This window comes from Dermacentor silvarum, chromosome 9, assembly GCF_013339745.2.
Source record: "Dermacentor silvarum isolate Dsil-2018 chromosome 9, BIME_Dsil_1.4, whole genome shotgun sequence".
NCBI lineage: Eukaryota > Metazoa > Arthropoda > Arachnida > Ixodida > Ixodidae > Dermacentor > Dermacentor silvarum.
Genome location: NC_051162.1, coordinates 93343899 through 93363397, shown reverse-complemented (window position 1 = coordinate 93363397; position 19499 = coordinate 93343899). Strand labels below are relative to the sequence as shown.

At 46.5% G+C, this 19499-nt stretch overlaps 1 protein-coding gene across 1 annotated transcript in view; it reads left to right on the top strand.

Moving 5' to 3' along the window:
* The first annotated feature begins 666 nt into the window (after nucleotides 1–666).
* LOC119463352 (venom metalloproteinase antarease-like TtrivMP_A) overlaps nucleotides 667–19499 on the top strand; it is a 49859-nt gene continuing 31026 nt past the window's right edge. Inside the window, exons 1-3 of the mRNA XM_037724162.2 lie at nucleotides 667–790; nucleotides 14857–15029; nucleotides 18285–18377. Coding sequence (XP_037580090.1) covers nucleotides 745–790; nucleotides 14857–15029; nucleotides 18285–18377 — 312 coding nt within the window. The 5' untranslated portion in view covers nucleotides 667–744. The remainder of the gene's footprint in view (nucleotides 791–14856; nucleotides 15030–18284; nucleotides 18378–19499) is intronic.

The following is a 19499-nucleotide window of genomic DNA, read 5'->3' as shown; positions in this document are numbered from 1 at the left end:
GTCACTTTCATAGGGAACATTAAAACATAAATTATATATAGTTAGAAAGCTAGACTGCAATAGATATAGCAAAAAGTAATTACCTCACTTAGGCTAGGGGATCTAAAGGGATCTAAATGACCCTGATCTAAAGGGAATGCAATTAGTAATTAGCAATTGTCATCGTCATTGAGTCTAGGCGAAATATCGATGTGTTAGAGCGTTCTAGAATACGGAAACGACTGCTCAATTACTCTCAATTTTCTTTTTGGTTTCATTCAGTAAGCTTTGAAAGCACAATAAATTTACGCATTTTGCCTGCGCCATGTGCTTCTTGACCAGTATTCCTAGGGTATTCCCTTGTCGCAACGTTGCCACCAGCCTTATACATCATTTGGTCGACCACGTTTGATCGAATGCCCGGATGCTGCTCTTTCGGCGACGCTAGCTTCTATCTCTCGAACACACACACGGTCACTCGCCGATGATGATAGAATGCTTGAAAGCGCACTGTATAGTCTTGGGCATTACGAAGAACCATAAACGTTAATTTTGCATGAAGAAATCCATACATTTTCAGCCGGCGTCCTCGTCCTCCGATTCGCAAATGTCAAAATCTGGCTAAAGGGACATTGTCGACGCAAGCACCGACCTTAAGTTGGGTGCTGTTCCGATGGCGAAGGGCGCTTGACAATTTATTGAAACGCGCAGTAGTCTCGTCTTCATAAGTGCCAAATATCGACATACTCTAACGCGGAGAACACGATGTATTTCGTTGGCGTGTTCCTACTTTGGGTTTTTTCCGCCAATGGTAAGGCGATATCAATTGTAATATAGTGTTTTACTTCCGCAATTGCGCTATCTTTTAATTTACAGAACAGAAAGCTGTGTGATTTTAATTTGAGAAGAACATTGTGCTGGCAATCAGGTTATTCTTTTAAGCACGTGAGCGCGCCATTTATTGACGAGGTACGTTTTGAGTGACCCGCGAAATTTCCTTGTGGACAGCAACCTAATTATTTCAATTCAATGATTGGCGAATTCTTGTGTTTGCGTTTAGCATTACTTGAACAATGTTTCATTCAGGTATTGGGCGCACGTTTTTATCGCGACGAGTTTATGACCTATTACATGAGGCATGTGTGCATGGCATGTCCACTCTTGTTAGTTTTTTTTTAACATGTATTGTTTTGGTAGAATTAGTGTGTTTTGTGGTGCATGTGTCATGTGTATTTTTCTTCGGATAGCCGGCTCTAATGTAGCCTATATACTCCCCATTTGTGTACATTCAGTAAACAAAAATCTATACTTAAATAGCTGTTGTACGGTAGCTAGCTGGGCGAGCCGGTACATCTGCATTATTACTTACAGGGCGAACAAATCAAACACAGCCAAAGAATAGAAACATAACCGTAAAATTGCCGCGCGACTGGCCGCTAGAGGCACTTTGCGTGTATTCACTGGCTCCTTTCACGTTCGGAAAAACACTTTTATGTAGCACGTATCGAGCAACAGAAAGCTGTATCGGGAGTTCTTCATGTTGCTCCACGATTTTCTCATTGACACATTTAATCTAATTATAATATTTGAGACGTTAAATACTTAATTAAGACTAATTATTTAATTAGGCAGAATGGAAAACATAACCTGAGCATCCCCAAGCGACGACAAACAACATTACCTTGGTTCTGTCCAGCTGCGTGGCATTTGCATATTTTTAAATCTTGGTGCATGATCGTTGGGACACTCTGTATAGTGAGTGGTGAAGAAACAGATACAAAGTACTGAATAAGAACATAACGTCGAATACCAAATAGAAGAAGTACATAAGGTTATTCTCAGATACAAAAACACCGAAAAATGCCACCGAGAATGACAACAATGCAAAATGCAATATAGTACAAGTACACAAGGTCATGCTCAGATAAAATAGAGATGACAGATCACAGTCACAAATAAGATAATGTCCTTCAGTGCAGGATCAAAATAAAGGCTACTGCAATAGAAAACGAGATAGAAACACCACCCTAAGATAATGCAAGCAACGCACAAACGAATGAATTAAGATCAGCACTCTAAAACTTTCGGTCGCAGATTGTTCCAGTTGTTACTTGAGCGAGAGAATAAAGAATACTTGCTTACATTAGTATGGAAGAGGTGTTCGGTTACTTTTGTAGGGTGAGACGACCAGGTTTCGCAGCGATTGATAGGTTTATTATGCTTACTTTCGTCTATTGCTGTCTTATCATGATATATCAGATAAAACAACTTGAGCCCTTCGCGATGCCTTCAGGTTTCTAACTTTTCCAAGTTTTCGATTTGCAAAAGAGCTGGTGGGGATGTATCGAGTTGGTAGGCGTAAATACAAATCTTACAGCTTCTCTCTGTACTGAATCTAGTTTACCTTTTTTTCACGCGTGTGCGCGGCTCTCAAACAGCTGGCGCATATTCCAGTATTGGTAATGCATACGTTTTCTAGACTGAGAGTTTAATCTAGTGAGTGGCCCTTCTTAAGTATCCACGTTTTCTTAGACATTTCCAGAATATATGCTACGTGTTCGTTCCATCTTGAATCGGAACTGTTTACAAGGCCTATATGCATATGTGCTGAAATAAAAGACGAGTAATGATTGCCTAGCTATTATTGGAACTTTAAAGGGTGTTTCTTACGGATTACAGTCATTGCAACAGTTTTTTTTTTTGGGGGGGGGGGGGATAATGTTCATGTTCCATGTTGAGTACTATTTCTGAATTCTAGATAAGCAGTTATTCAAGAAGACTTCGTCACTGCGGCAGTTACCATCCTGATAAAGCACACAGTCGTCGGCGAATCAGCTCCATCTTGACCGGGATGTCGTGGACAATGTCGTTATCTAAAAAGCAAAAAAAAAGAAAAAAGAAAGACAGCGGTCCTTGAATAGAGTTCTGTGATATGCCGGAATGAACCGTTGCAGAGGATGAATTGGTGTCGTTAACTGTGACACACTGATGTCTGCAGTTTAATTGGCAAATCGCAATCTATTCGAGCTGTGAGAAACATTTCCAGAGAAATATGGTGCTTTATTCCTTTCTTTATTTTTGTTTGTTTACTGCGAAAGCCGTTAAAAGTTTGAAAGTGAGTTTGCTGTGTGCGGCCCGCCCGTCCTTTGCGTTCGGCCACAATCACCGTCATCGAGCGCGAGATCACTGTAGTAATTGCGTCGTCGCCGTCACACTGCTTTTTCGTCCTAAGCTCTACCCTCACCCAACGGGGAGAAAGACAAACAAAAACTTTGCCCTACACCGCCAAATGAGGATCGAACCCCTGTCAAACTTGCAAACCACGGCGCGACCGCTCATTGGTGCTTGACGATTCTGCAAGCCACCGAGATTCCAAGAGTGTCTCGGAGTCCGATCAGTCGGCGTCTGCGCATGTATTTGTGTAGCGGGCAAGGACAACTTATCGAAAAGAGGCTGTTTTCGGGAAAGTAGTGCGGTGCCCAAAGTGAGAGTTTAGTGTTGTCGCGGAAATTGAGTTCAACGCTATAGAGTAGCGTTGCCGAACAACGCTGATTCTATTCCTAAAGTCAAATGGTAGCGTGAGCAAAGATGTCAACCTCTCCTATTTTCCCAGTTAATCAGTTTGCTAGCAGGTCGAACTATTGCGTTAGCTTTCGTGCAACGTGAGTTCCTGAAGTGTAAAAGTGAGACTGTGGTGTTCACCGCCCCGAAACTATACTAGTTGGTTTCTGAGGGACGCCGTAGTGGAGGCCCCCGGAGCAATTTTGACCACCTGAGTTTCTTTAACGTGCACCCAATGCACGGTACAAGAGTGTAGTTTCATTCCGCTCCCATTGAAATGCTGCCGCTGCGGCCGACATCGAATCCGCGACCTGGTGATCAGTAGCGCCGCACCATAGCCACTGAGCTGCCGTGGCGTTTTTTTTTTTTTTTTTATAAGTGTGTTGAGGCGTGCTATATAGCATTAAGGAAAAGGCACGGAAATGGAATGGCAACGTAAAAAGATGTGAGTCGGAAAGAGTGCTTGTCTCCTGTCTTCCTTTATTATTGCGATAGCAATTATATGGACACTGCATACCAATTAACGCCGTCATCGTCAGCCTCTGCGTGCGGTTCCGTATAATGTCAAAGTGTGATAAGATTGCGCCTTGCGTGCCGTTTGCTATGGGTGCGAGGGAAAGCGCACGAGGGTGAACCGAGAAGGATATGGTGGCTTGATGCACGCCGTCCTCCCGTGTTTCTAATGTTGGAGTTCACGTTAAGGGGGGGGGGGGGGTAGGGGCAGATGAACGCCCGTCTCCTCATCGACCCGTCCCTGGCTGTGCACGGCTGACCACCCGGCCGAACGCGAACGCGGGACATCCGCTGTAACTTGGAGATAATGTGCGGTGGGTGCAGGGTTAAGGCGAGGCGAGATGGCCGATCACTTCGCCGTCTTCTCGCGCCCCTAGTGCTGGAGGTCCCATATTCTCAAGTGCCGGACACGCACTGCAGCGAGATGCAGCCCGAAGCGATCCCTCCCCGAGACCATCCTTCTTGATAACGCCAGCGTTGTGACAACGAGTGTTCGCGTTTATCGACTGAGATATGTTCATGTTTGCCTATGCGTGTGTAACACACTGCATGGTAATTTAATTAGCAAGCGAAGGCTTGCTAATAATTATAAACTATAAACTCTTCTGAGTGTAGTTGTCAAAGACACTGAAATCGCTATTAAGGGGGGACATGGGTCCTTAGGCCTAAAAATTACCAAAAAAATCGAACTTTGTAAAATTGCATTTTTGGATTCTGCATCTATTATTCTCTTGATCTACCAAGTTTCTTATCTCATGTGTCGATATTTAAACCATAATATATTAGTTTTAAAACTATAGTGTGGGAGATTAGTTCGTTTTCTTCATTTTTGCAAAATACTAATTTTGCACACCCAGCAATACATTTAAGTAGCTATCACAGATAGAATAACAATTCTTTTTGCAGCATGAAGCTAGATGTTTGGAGCACACAACATAGGAAGCAGTTTTCTAGTTTTTGCGTTTAAAGTTTTTAAAATTGGTCTTTTGTGCGACCAAATGCATGGCCATGTTCAAAACAATAGAGTTCAATAAAGTAGGAAATATTGACCCAATCATAAAAGTGCTTCCTATGTTGTGAGTCTTGTGCTTTCTGCTATTGCTCCATATGTTATTTGTATATTTTCGTGTGGCTGTTATTTGTGTATTGCAATGAGAACAAAATACATTGTTTTCTTAATTATGTAATGAAATAATGAACATACAGAAAAAATAACTGCATTTTTAGAATCAGGAGAGGAAACTAAACAAGTATGCCAACGTTTATCAAGTTTGGTTTAAAAATAGGTAAGGATAGCTCTAATCGCCATAACACCCCTTAATGCTCCACCTGTCTGGCGAAACTGCGACTTCTTTTTTAAAGCACCTTTTACAGAATAAATAAAACAAGTTTCCAGAAACTTAGGCATCTGGCGGGCTTCGGAAACTACCCCAGTGTTTTATAGCATGGCTGACGAGCAGGGAAAACGTGCAATCAACTGCATTGCGGCCTGAGAGCCTCTTGTTTTGCGAAAGTTCTTGACAAAATATATGATCAACTCTTTCGTGGCAACTTGAATAGTGTAACAACTGCGAGTGCTTGGAGAGTTGGCAGATGAAGAACTAACACGCAAACTAATAAAAAAAGTGAAAACGAGCAGTGAAAACGTGCAATCAACCGCGTTGCGGCCTGAGAGCCTCTTGTTTTGCGAAAGTTCTTGACAAAATATATGATCAACTCTTTCGTGGCAATTTGAATAGTGTAACAACTGCGAGTGCTTGGAGAGTTGGCAGATGAAGAACTAACACGCAAACTAATAAAAAAATTTCGAGTATCGTCCGAAAAGCGAAGCATCGATTGCGATGACAAATTAGTAGACAGCTATAAGAAGTAAGGCTAGTAGTTTTGTCGGCCATAAAGACTGAAACATTCGTCAACGAATTAAATTAACAAACACGTAGTCATACACGTACAAACATGAAGATATCTCACTCGTTGACCACGCACACTGGCTGTCAAAACGCTGGAGTGAGGAAGCGCGGCAGCAGCAGCGAGCGAATTGACCTTCGTGCTGCCTCTCGCTCCAACGCGAACTAAGCGGTGCGAACACAACGCACATGACGCTATCAGCACTTGGCGCACTTTGTCCCCATCACAGATCGCTTTTAAGATAGGGCCCGCGCGGCCGCGCCATACACAGCCGCCGCCGGGGTAAGACGTCTCCCCCTCCTCACTACGCCCCGGTGCCTATCGCGCGATGGAAGACGGCGCGCTTCCTCCCCGCTTTCCTCCCTTGCACGCGCAAGACTGAGCCACCATCGTCGGCTCATCTTCGCACGCTTTCATTCACACATACAAAATACGGCACGCGGCGACGATGTTATCGCCCTTGGACTTTATACGGGACATCATGGTGACGCCGACGCCGATGCAGACGACGACGGCAGAAGTGCGCCTAGAGTGGCTGTATAATGGCTATCGCAATTGAAAGTCGCGGTCTCATCCAAAAGGCAAATTATTGATAGCTATAGCAAAGTATTAGACAACTACATAAAGCAAGGTTCGTAGCTTTATCGGCCGTATAAATTGCAGTAAACATTCGCTCACTAATTAAATTAACGAGTTTGGTGTCACGCGTGGACGGGCAAATATGGGCAGACCACTCGATGACCGCGAACGCTCGCTGTTACAACGCTGGCGTGATGAAGAGAGGCAGTAGCAGTGGAACAAATTCCCCGTCGTGTTGCCTCTAACTTCAACGTGAATTAGGCTCGCGAGTAGAAGGAACACACGAAGCCGTCAGCCATCTCGCGTCACCTTGTCTTTGCATCTACCCCACATTACCTCCAAGATAGAGCACGTCATGTGCAGCCACGACCGGGAGTGAACGGGAGGCGTGTGCTAACCTGCCCCTCTCCTAGCGCTAGCTCATCTCCCCCCATTGCGCGCGCGAGAAGACGGTGCGCATCAAGCCACCACCCTTCTCGGTGCACCCTCGCACGTTATCGCTCGCACCTACGGCATACGGCGAACGGTCGCGATCTTATCAACTTTATAATGAAAGTTATGGCGACTTCCACGTTGACGCCAACGACGACCGCAGAAATTCGCTTGGAGCATTTATACGGGGGGGGGTGGGGGGTGGAAGGATCTTTTTAATTCTCGCGGAGGTTTATTAAATCACCTGTTGCAGATAACGTAGTTCTAGTCCTTGAGTGGAATTATTAAGGCGAAAGCCTTATATGTCTCGTCGTTAAGTCGACCTTCAACGTCTTCGAGGGAAAACAGGCCATCATATCCCGTCTTGTTCAAAACAGATTAGTGAGCTCTCAAGCGAGTTAAAGGGACTGACAAGCGAATTTTATGGATCCAGTTTTTTATGGCACAACGAAAAGCTCACCCTCGGCAGTGTTTACACCCTGCAGTGGTTACTTCCAAAAGCGCGTGGATATGTTGAAAGCAGAATTTTTCGATCTTAGCAGCCTCTAAAAAAGAAGAGAGTTGCCCCTCCATCAACGCTGAGAAGTGATAGCGATGCCGATAGCCCGCCTCGCAAATAGTGAAAGCCGCCCATCGTCCTGCTTTACACTGGAGGGAGTTCAACTGTGGTTAACCACCTATATTGTCACCTTGCCAACCACTTTTAAAGGTAAATAGACTGGTACAATAAGTTTGCGTTGTTGTACAGACCTTTCTTTAAGTCGTGCCGCGTTTTTTCCCAAGTACACGCCTACGTCATGGCTGCCTGAACCCGGCATCGTTATTCTGTTTATAGACGAGCCAAGCGAACTCATCGAAAACGAAGACGAAGGCAGTGCCACTTTTCTGCTCACTACAAACGAAGGCTTACATGCATATAGTATGTTAGAAAAAACTTATAATAGCAAGAATGTTACTTCATTTCAATATTAATAAAAGACCAAGAACCGCGGACACTAGTACAATGTCACATGGTAGACCTGATAAGTTCATGTTTCATGTTTTTGCCGCGTGGGGTGCTACATTTTCGTGACTTTTAGTGAAGAATTAAAAATATAAATTCACTTTTAATGAGAAAAACAGGGCCCGTTCTAGCCAATACGATAGACGATCTTTCCATCAGCGGGGTTATCTCAATTCATGTTCTGAGCGGTTGCCTTCCCTTTAAAGACAGTTAAAGTGGGCCAAAGCAAGAGTGGGCATGACTGGATGACAAAGCGAATTAAGAGGAATCAAACTGAATTAGGTTCCATCAATGCGATTTAAGTGGAGTCAAACTAAATTAAGAGGAATCAAAGTGAAATAATAAATCAAAGCGAACGAACGTGGATTACTCAGCGAATTAAGAGGATGACTAAGCGAATTGAGAGGAATCGAAGTGAATTAGTAATCAAAGCGAACGAACGTGGATTACTTAGCGAATTAAGAGGAATCAAAGTGAATTGAGGAAGACGAAGCAAATTTAGTGGAATCAAAACAAATTAAGAAGGATGACAAGTGAATTAAGAGGAATCAAAGCGAATTAAAAGGAATGACAAAGCGATTAAAGTGGATTACTCAGCGAATTAAGATGGATGACTCAGCGAACTAAAGGGGCTAATTAACGTTGCCAATTAAACTGGCTAATTAATACATCGGCACTTGGGCTTTCGCCTTCAAGTCGTCTTAGGGATGACATAGGAGAGACCTTGAATTTTTAAGAGAGGCGGACACTACTTGCACGAGAAATAGAGGCACATAATCAACTAATTAACAAACATTCCTAATCAACTTCTTAATGAAGTACTTTGTGGCACAACTGACAAATTACGAATTGTAGGCGGTGAGATTGCAAGGCGTATCCACTTCGAATAAGTTTCCAGAATGACACCAGTTCGGAGATATGCGACATCCAAACTCGCCATAAAACCGCCCTTTTATGCATTGAATCAGAAAAGGAACTGGAACGCCCATGTATTTTGTCCCACACTTTGGGAAATAATAATCTCGAAACTGGTGTCATCGTGGAAGTTAATTTCAAGTGGATATGTCTAGCAAACTCACCCGCTAGCAGTCGTGAATTGCAATATGTGGCGTAAAGTGATTAATTAAGAAGTTCATTATTGAATTTTGGTTATTTAGTTGCATATGTGTTTCGATTTCTCGTGCTGGTAATCTGCGCTTTTTAGAATATTCCAGCTCACCGACAAGAATCATGGCATCTGCCACAGGCGATTTTTCCGTATAATTGCTATCGCTATAAAATACATATTCGCTACATATAATGAGCACACAGTAGGATTGCGGGATTCCCAACTGGCGGTTATATATTAGCAATAAGAGCAATAAAGCAGGTTTCGGGCAGTTGCAAACCGTATACCTAAGACATCAGAAGGTTGTAAGAACTCTCTCAACACATTCGCTTTCTGATGCATGAGTGGCTCGGATCTGCAGATATCTGCGGTGACCATTTTTTCAGGTTAGGAAGGCAAGTTATGGTACGCTGACGGACGTGTCATTCGCTTTCTATATCTGGAAGATTTCTATAATTTCACTGGCATTTCCTGTCTTCCATCTGACAAGAATAGGACGACGAGGGACGTTGTTGTCTATGGGTCCTTCTCGCAGTATTTCGTATTTAAATGTCTATCTGACCAATTTCTGAAATATCGGAACCCTGACATTTCGCCGATAGTAATTTAAAAACTGTTTTCCTTCGGGACAGCGGAGGGCAACGCGACGGCCGTGAACAGACACCTGAGACGTAGGCGAGGCATTTGTGCGTTTCCTCAGCGACGAGCAGCGACGTTCTTTGAAAGTTAGGACACGCTGGCATTTGAAACGATAACGCTACACGAGAAACAACAGCCGCGATCTCACGACACGAAAACAAAGTGCAGCAGCTGTCGTCGAGAGGCAACGTGCTCAAAGTTAAACGAGAGAGGAAAAGCTGAACCAAAACTTGGCAACCGCTAAGGCGCCGCCATGCTGTTACGGCGAATTTTTGTAAAACGAGAAATATTCAATATCTTGCGCAAAAACAAGCATGAACAAGTAGAACGTAGGTATGGACAACGTGTAAAGTTCATTCCATATACTTTTCTGAAAGATCGGATGGGTATTTTGATGTAAAATTTTCGGTGTACGAAAGATTCTGTTTGGCAGGTGCCTGAACTAGATGTCGCCACTATAATGAGGGGCCAGGCTGTTGAACAGGCTGTTGAACAGGCGACTGGATATAGGTACCTGGGCGTCAACCTGTGCACGCAGCCAGACTATACACACGAAGATCACCTGCGTGCGGCGACATCAAGGCGGGCCGGCAGTGTCCTACGCCGGCGAGGCTTATGGGGCTTCAACCGCTACGTCATGGTTCGCGAGCTCTGGAAGGCGGTACACGTTCCTGCCCTCCCCTTTGCCAACGCCATCATTTGCACGTCTTCGCCGACTCAAGAGTGGTTGGAGCGAGGCCAGCGGGTCGTCGGACGCCTCGGAACTGGGTGCCATGGAAACGTCGCCAACGAGGCCGCCCAGGGAGACCTTGGCTGGTCAAGCTTTGAGGCACGCGAGGCGAACAGCAAGATTTCGTATGATGATCGACTGCGGGCGATGGGGAAGCACCGGTGAGCAAGCAGGGTGTTTGACTACATCCCTGTCAACGGCTTGCGAACAAGCTGGATGAAGCGTCTGTAACAACTGCACAGGAAGTTCGTTTTTTCTTTTGTTGCCCTACGCTAGCGAAAAACGCTCAGGTGTTGGCCAAGGCGGTAAGCAGTCAGGTGCGCCAACGCGAAACATAAATGGGGCGAATCGCTATGGACACCAAGTCGACGCTGCAGCTGTACAAGGCGTGCAAGAGAGACATCCACCGGGAGGACATTTACGACAACAGCGTTGGTCGCAGTCTGTTGTTTGAAGCGCGGGCCGGCGCACTCAGAACGCTGGCATATCGCCACCACTACGACCCCCACCATAGCCAGCACCATTTGTAGGGCATGCGGCGAGGAGGATGAGAGCATTGAACACGTAGTGCTAAGATGCAAGAACCTCCCCACTTTTCCGCCAGAAGACGCCATCTTATCACGCGCGCTGGGATTTCGCTCAGCCGATGATGCCACATCAGCCAACGGGGATGAGGTGCTGCTGGCTGCGGTGATGGTGACGAAAAGACGACTCTCCGAGTGGTGGACCCTAGTGCGTTGCTAGTCAACCCTTTTTACTGTTACAACGTTGTCCTTTTTTTTCTCTTTTTTATTATTATTATTTTAACACGAAGGTGTTTTATGCCGGGGTCCACCAAGACTTCACTGACGTATTTCCGTCACGGAAATACGTCATAGAACATAATACAAAGAAAGAAACCAGAAGAAAAAGTTCACAAACATGCAAAATTTGGAAATCGAACCCACGACCTCTCGGTCCGCGACGATAGATCGCCGAGCGTTTAACCCATTGCGCCACAAACGCATTTGCAGAGAGCTACACAGACGCGCCTTATATATCTAACACTCCTCCGTGTACCCGCGCTCTTGCTCGGGGCGGTGCCGCCGCCTACGAGCAGAAAAGAGAAGTACTGCATTATGGCACTAAGGGCTCTGTTATACTCCGACGTAACGTCGACGCGCGCGCACGCTGGGCACAGCGACGCTACGCTAGCAAAACGCGAGCACTCTATACTCTGACACGCGGCGCGACCGACGCGACCAGCGTCCGTCGGCGCGGCCCGGCGGCAGCCGGCGCGAAATGCAGCATGCTGCATTTCGCGCCGACGACGTTACCCAGACTGCACCGCGTCCGTGTTTCTTTCCACGCGGCGCTCACTTTCCGCGCGGCGCTCTGCTCTACTGAGCATGCGCTGTTTTGGCTGCGGCCGCTACGTCGGGCCGCGTCGCGTTGGACTATAGGGCAGGCGGATTTGCGCCTGGCGGGGCCTCGCCGACGTGACGCGACGAAACGAACGCCGGCGCGCGCGCGCGTTGTGAACGTCGGAGTATAACAGAGCCCTAACGCGCACCGACAGTGAACGCTTCGGTGGTCTCAGCACTACGACGCCTCGATGAAAGCATTCGAAGGGACGCTGGCATCAAGAAGCACTACCACTTCTAGCACTAGGTGGCGTTCACCGTACTCAGCACAGCGGAGCGTGGCCTCCGCAATTAGCTCTGAAAATGTTTCTGAAGTTGATCGCGGAGGCTGCAATTACGACGCGCTGTACGCGCTGATTTGACTCGGTGACGATTCAGTTACGTGCTTTGTCTTGCGCGTTGTATTAGTGTGTCAGTTACGTGCTTCGTCTTTCGCGTTGTGCTAGCGTGTGCAGCGTAGTGCAGCTTCCATATGCACGACGGTTGCTCATGGTCATCGACGTTGGTAGTCGTGATGGAGGAGACGTGCCACCAGGCGTCAGCGTGGGTGCATCAACGCCTTAGGGCGCTTTAGCCACAAAACACCAATAGACATTATATATCAATGTGCAATAAACATTACACTACTTCTGTGAAGACACGTTTCACTTTCGTGTTCTATACCGATTCCTATAAGAGGGATCAACCACATTTTAACACGAAAGTGTTTTATGCCGGGGTCCACCAAGACTTCACTGACGTATTTCCGTCACGGAAATACGTCAGTGAATACGTCAGTGAAATACGTCAGTGAATGACGTATTTCCGTCACGGAAATACGTCATAGAACATAATACAAAGAAAGGAACCAGAAGAAAAAGTTCCACAAACATGCAAAATTTGGAAATCGAACCCACGACCTCTCGGTCCGCGACGATAGATCGCCGAGCGTTTAACCCATTGCGCCACAAACGCATTTGCAGAGAGCTACACAGACGCGCCTTATATATCTAACACTCCTCCGTGTACCCGCGCTCTTGCTCGGGGCGGTGCCGCCGCCTACGAGCAGAAAAGAGAAGTACTGCATTATGACACTAACGCGCACCGACAGTGAACGCTTCGGGGGTCTCAGCACTACGACGCCTCGATGCCAGCATTCGAAGGGACGCTGGCATCAAGAAGCACTACTGGTGGCGTTCACCGTACTCAGCACAGCGGAGCGTGGCCTCCGCAATTAGCTCTGAAAATGTTTCTGAAGTTGATCGCGGAGGCTGCAATTACGACGCGCTGTACGCGCTGATTTGACTCGGTGACGATTCAGTTACGTGCTTTGTCTTGCGCGTTGTATTAGTGTGTCAGTTACGTGCTTCGTCTTTCGCGTTGTGCTAGCGTGTGCAGCGTAGTGCAGCTTCCATATGCACGACGGTTGCTCATGGTCATCGACGTTGGTAGTCGTGATGGAGGAGACGTGCCACCAGGCGTCAGCGTGGGTGCATCAACGCCTAAGGGCGCTTTAGCCACAAAACACCAATAGACATTATATATCAATGTGCAATAAACATTACACTACTTCTGTGAAGACACGTTTCACTTTCGTGTTCTATACCGATTCCTATATAAGAGGGATCAACCACATTTTTTTTCCCTTATTTTTGGCCCGAGTATGTTTGAATAGTGCGCACCCGTTACAAAGGGTACGGCCACAAGTTCAGTTCAGGGCTCAGGATCGGGTTGATTGTGCGTCTCGTCTCAATAACATCTCGTCGTCTGCGTCTTTGCCCCTGTATACAGAGTAGCAACATGGCGGGACCCTTGCGGTTACCGATTTCAATGCATAGGCGAGCTTTTCCTCTAGAGTTGTTTCTATTGCCGGGCCCCTGACTGCATCTAGCCACAACGGTGACGACAAAGACCATCTGCTCGAAAGTTCGCGCATGCTCAATAGAAGAAGACTGCGTTCCCTACTATAGGGTGAGCCGAGAGAGCGCGACAGGACGAGTTCTTGCAAATAAAGCTCCCGTTCTCGGTGAACCGGGACGATATTACTTCTATGGCGATTTGCTTGCGCGAAGCCTAGACCCTGGTGGAAAGTTCGTGGTAAACTAGAGGATGGAAGGATGAACGGAGTCTATGTGCACCTCCTTTGAAACAGGCGTTGTGGACGGTGTCACCCAGTTCATGATCTTTACCTTTCTACTGCGTCTAACAGGTGATGTCCAGAACATGGCGCGTATGACGTGTTTCACGCTCCGCAGTCACTTTCGGTGGATGCAGTCTACAAAAAACATAGCCTTCGAGATATGCTTCCGTTACTCACAGGGGCCACCGTCACCGGGGCGCGGATTTAGCCAACACCTATTTATTTCTGGGCGAACTCGAGGATGGATAAATGAACGAAGCTTATCAGCATCCTCTTTGAATCTGGGTGGTCGCTGGTGCACAAAAGCTCGTGATTTACTTTATTTCTGTTGGGTTATGCGAGACATCCAAACCTAAAGTACTTATTGCACTAAAAGGATAATTGTTTTATTCTGTATTTCCCCCACATTTCTGCCATCACCTTGCCAAAATCCGCTTCTTACTATTCTTAACCACAGATCAATTCCCATTTCCAACGCTGCCTTTAAAAGCCAAGGCCTCGGGCAAGATAACTACGTCCTCATTTATTGGTGGATGGATGCTGCGACAAGCTGACAACCGTGCTCCGTTTAATATAGAGAGAAAGCGCCGGGGGGCAATATAGCGCACACCGGGGGCCCTATAGCGTACTCTCTACATGCCAGTTTTGCGGCCGTCCATAAATATACGCCTTTTGAACTTACTCTACAGTTTTCTTCTGTACATTACAGCCTACTCCACAACCTACTTTGCAACAGAATACTATAGAGTTTTCTTGTATACTTTACAGCGTACTCTACAGTCTACTTTACAGCAGTATACTCTACAGTTTTCTTCAGCGATTGCGCCACTAGGGCCCGACAGCTGATAGGCAGTGGAGGTGCCGATCCAACTTTTCATGCAGGTTTGGAGGAACCGAAGCTCGTCTACCCTCGACTCCTCGAGGAACGGTCTTCAGATGGAGCGATGGTGATGCGGGTGCACGACCAACTGACGCTGAACCTTAGGAAAGCATCAGTGGCGGCTCCAGAATTGCGAGTCCTTACGGAGGAAGATGGGGAGACCGTCACGCACATTGTACGTACACGCGCACAAGAAATCGCACAGATCTCTGGATGTATTGGTGGTCCAAGAGACGCACATTGCAGGCCCGGAAGCCACTGGCATGAAAAAGATATTTCACTAAAACATCGGAAACAGTAAGCTGGCACCCAAAGGGAGCCTAAAGAGGAACACTAAGTCATCTTGGAAGACATGACACAAAAGAAGACGACACATAAGTCTAGACAACCAGGTCGTTTTTTTTTATCCTGCCATTCCTTTCAAAATGAACACGTACAAACAAGGTCAACAAGAAGTCCTATATCAAACACTGAATCAGTTTAGAATAGTAAAATATTCTTTCAAGATTCTATTTTCATTAACGCGACCGTCGAGAAAGCTAGTGAAGAAAACGAAGGGGAAATTTCTCCTTCCTAATTTTCGTGCCTGAACTTAACAGACATCACGTGCTATGTAACGTCACAACTTACGATCTATTTTCTCGTGTTTGGGTCGTTCGATCGTAGAAAAAGTTCTCAAAAATTGCCCGATTGTGTCGTCGCAGTTCCATTAGAATACACTTTAGTATTTCTTCACCGATAAACAACCTTCGATTCGTGATGACTCTGTCAAAATTTATGACGTCACAGTGAGCTGGCGTCGTCACCTGCCGCCTTTGCTTTAGCTTCTTTCCTGCTTACAAACCTTTCATGGTATGAGTTAACGCTTTGGCATAGCAGAAGGGCAATTTATTAGTGCAGCTTAGCCTAACACTCGTCTTCAATCTTTAGTTAGGCATACACTCTGATGACGTATGCTAATCTCTAAGGTGACTAATTAAGCATGTTGTGCGAAGCCAATAATTAGCTCGCTAGGACAGGCACGGTGCCTTAATCAAAGCTAACTATTACTCAATGCATATATTGTAAGCCGCATTCGTTTTATATAGGACACACGTATAGAAATCTTTTTAAGCGTACGCTGTATTGATACCGCATAGAAGTGCCGTCGCAGCACACTGAATGAACAGGTGGCCGAAGTGACGCTGCCGGTCAGGTGCTTGACCCACCAGGGGGCCACGAATTTTCAGGACAGTCACGAAGGCGCCCCCTCCTGTTAAATGAAAGGCTATGACTGACTATCAGGGCACATATAGGAATATAATGAATTAAATCGATTCTGGGGTTTTTCGCATAAAAATGACAATACAATTATGAACGAGAACAAAGAGAACCGAGGGGCCACATTTTTATTAATCATATCATAACAAGCCAACAAACAACGACACCAAGGGCAACGTAGGGGAAATCACGTGTACTTACTAAGTGACTTAAAGAAATTATAAATTAATGAACGCGTTATTAAATTAATGGAGTATCGCACGCGTTATGCGAAGACGTGGGATCGTTCCCCACCTGCGGCCAGTTGTTTTTTATTCAATTTTCATTTTCAATAATTTATAATTTCCTTAATTCACTTAGTAAGTACAAGTAATTTCCCCTATGTTGTCGTTGGTGTCGCTGTTTGTTGGATTCTTAGGATATGATTAATACGATTATGAGGCGCACCCTGGTGCGGGACTCCGGATTAGTTTTCACCACATGGGGATCTTCAAGGTCAACCCCGATGCACGGCAAACGGGTGTTTTTGCATTTGGCCCCCGTTGAAATGTGGTCGCCGTGGCCGGAACTTCATGCCGCGATCGCGTGCTTAGCAGTGTCACGCCACAGGCGGTAAACCACCACGGCGGGTCATATTGACACGTATACATATTTATCTTTCACCGGTGGCCGATTTCTACCGGCTAACAAATGTTAAACGTTATCGCTCGGCACAGGGCGCGCCTGTATCGGAAGTTTCTAGAACGTTATCGATGCTTCTTTCCGTTGCCTGTTTTAAACCGACGCTTATGTTATCTGATTGTATGACCGAAGCAAATTGTCTAGAACTTTCTGGAAGACACGCGGGCACCAGGGGATAGTCTGGAACATTCGTTGACTCATGTATAAAAGCCGACGCGTTTCGCCGCTGATCAGATTTCGACGATCGCCGACTGTGTTCGCCGCTATCGTTGTGCTTTGAGTGTAGCTTGCTTTTGTGGGCACAGGTTCGCCCAATGAACAACCAGTTCCGTCATACACACTTTTACGATTGTTACTTCAGCGTCACCACCACGTGACAATATAGCGAAGGAAGTGTCACCTTTTCTCACAACGTTGATAGTATTGCTGGAACTCTATTACACGTACCTTGTTGGTTCTGACTTAAACTATTTGTGTGATCAAGGCACGAACAGGATGATGTGTGCGAAGCGATATATCATCTAGTTCTCTACATGCTACAGGACCATTTAGCGACAAGTATAGGAGTTCTAATACAATAAAAACCACTGGTGTACAAGACGAGTATGATGCAACTATAATTGCATGCAAATACCTGACATAATCAATGCCGCACCTGCAAAAAAATGCAGCTTCGGGGCGGAGCCACGAACTTGATTGGGGTGCCTTCGGCTCCCCCAATCTTTTTCCTCAGGACCTTTTAATACATCCATCGGGACAGTAATTATTGGACAGCGATACGAATAATATCGCTTGTATAAACTTGTACACATTCGCTGACTAATTTAGCAAGCATGGTGTCACGCGCGCACAAGCAAACATGAGCATATCTCACTATATGACCGCGGACACTCGCTGTCAAAACGCTGGCGTGAGGAAGAGCGGCAGCAGCGCCGAGCGAATGGACTTTCGTGCTGCCTCTCGCTTCAACGCGAACTAAGCGGCGAGAGCACAAAGCATACCAAGCGATCAGCACTCGGCTAGCACAGACTCTGTACCCACCGCATATCGCTTCCAAGACGCCCTATAAGGCCCGCGCGGACGCGCTCAGCCGTGCCTTACGCGTCTGCCGCCAGAGTTGCTAATTGCTATAGCAATAAAAATGCAAGTTTACCGACACAATCATTCATCAGAAACGAAGTAATAAAGTCATTAAAACATGGCATGTGTGATAAATTTTAGGGCGCAAACGTTGAAAAGTTGAAATGAAGAGAAGTTCCCTTATGTGCCAGCGTCATCACGCGGCGCCAGCAGCGAAGTTCTCGCGCCGTCTCTCGTCGAAGCTGCGTAACTACTACAAAATTCTCGCATCGTCGCGTGTATGTCATGCCCAGGGAAGTCAATGAATAAAGTGTGCGATAATCTTGAGGGAAAGACGACCATTAGGGAACGCGAGATTTACTCAGCTATCAATTGCTCGCGTAAGGTTGACTCTGGATATAACATGCAGTACAACGGCGAAGACATCGAAAAGGACCTGTACGAAGACGAAGACAACATTGCGACAGTGGCTGTGACCAGAGACGAGTACGGTGTCTATATGGTGCGTATACCATTGACGATATCTATGCGCCATTGTTGGCCTTTCTTGCATTAGGTACTTCGCACGTGTTTATATGTTGTACGTGCGCGTTGCCTTGGCACTACGAGGGTCAAAGTGGAAAAAATGTGTATATATGTGAAGTGTGAGAAGCCGGTAAGGTGGTAAAAGTAGAGAGGGAATGACAATTCAGCTTCTGAACACTTTGCAATGTGGTGAACGCGGTTTAAATATGAATCCGAGAGAGCTGCAACCTAATGCTAACGTACTTCTCTCGCATTTACCGCTAATCCTCTACTAATTTTCTTTTTTCAAACGAAGCTTGTATACGCTAGCCTGCGCCGGCGATGTAACGCTAAAAAAATTACACCATCGTCCCGTAGGGGAACCCTGAGTAGTATGCGAAGCAGGCATGGGGTCGACTCAAGTTCCAATTAGTTTTTAGATGGGCCTGTCACCGCATCCATTTCGTGGCAGCGGCTCGAGCCCTCTCTCCGCGGCGCTGTCCACGGCGCTGAGACACTGGCGTTGACGCTGGAGCTGTCCGTGGCACTCATCGCGTCGTTGCGGGAGGAGAATGAGAGGACGAAGTGAATGATGATGAGTGGGCGAAGCACCGGGGGATCATTCGGGCAAAACGCCGGAAGCGTTCTCCGGAAGCCAGAAGCTGGCTTCCGGAACCGGAAGCGGAAACGGAAGCGGAAGCCGGCTTCCGGTTCCGGCTTCCGGAAGCCAGAGCTTGGCGTATATATACTATACATATACACACAAGGAGAGGAGGGGGAGGAGGATGCGCATGCGCAGTGCGGGTGTGGACGCCGCACGGCGGACTTAGGGAGGGACATAGCCCCGACCATAAGCTGCTTCGCATCTAAAAAACAGCTACTCTCAGAGCTGCACAGGTGGCTCGTGCTCGGCACGCGCTCGTACCACTGGTCCCGCGTTCGTCGTCGCTGTCGGCTTCCACAGCTGGCTGCGTAGGCGCTAATCATTCCAGCGTAGAATTTCACTTGTTTTCTGTTGTCGTAAGGGGAGGCCGCGTTTACGGGGGGTATGAGCCATTGCTTAAGTTTGTATGAGCCATTCATTGTCTTACGTAACAGACATTTAATTTTGAAAAAAAAA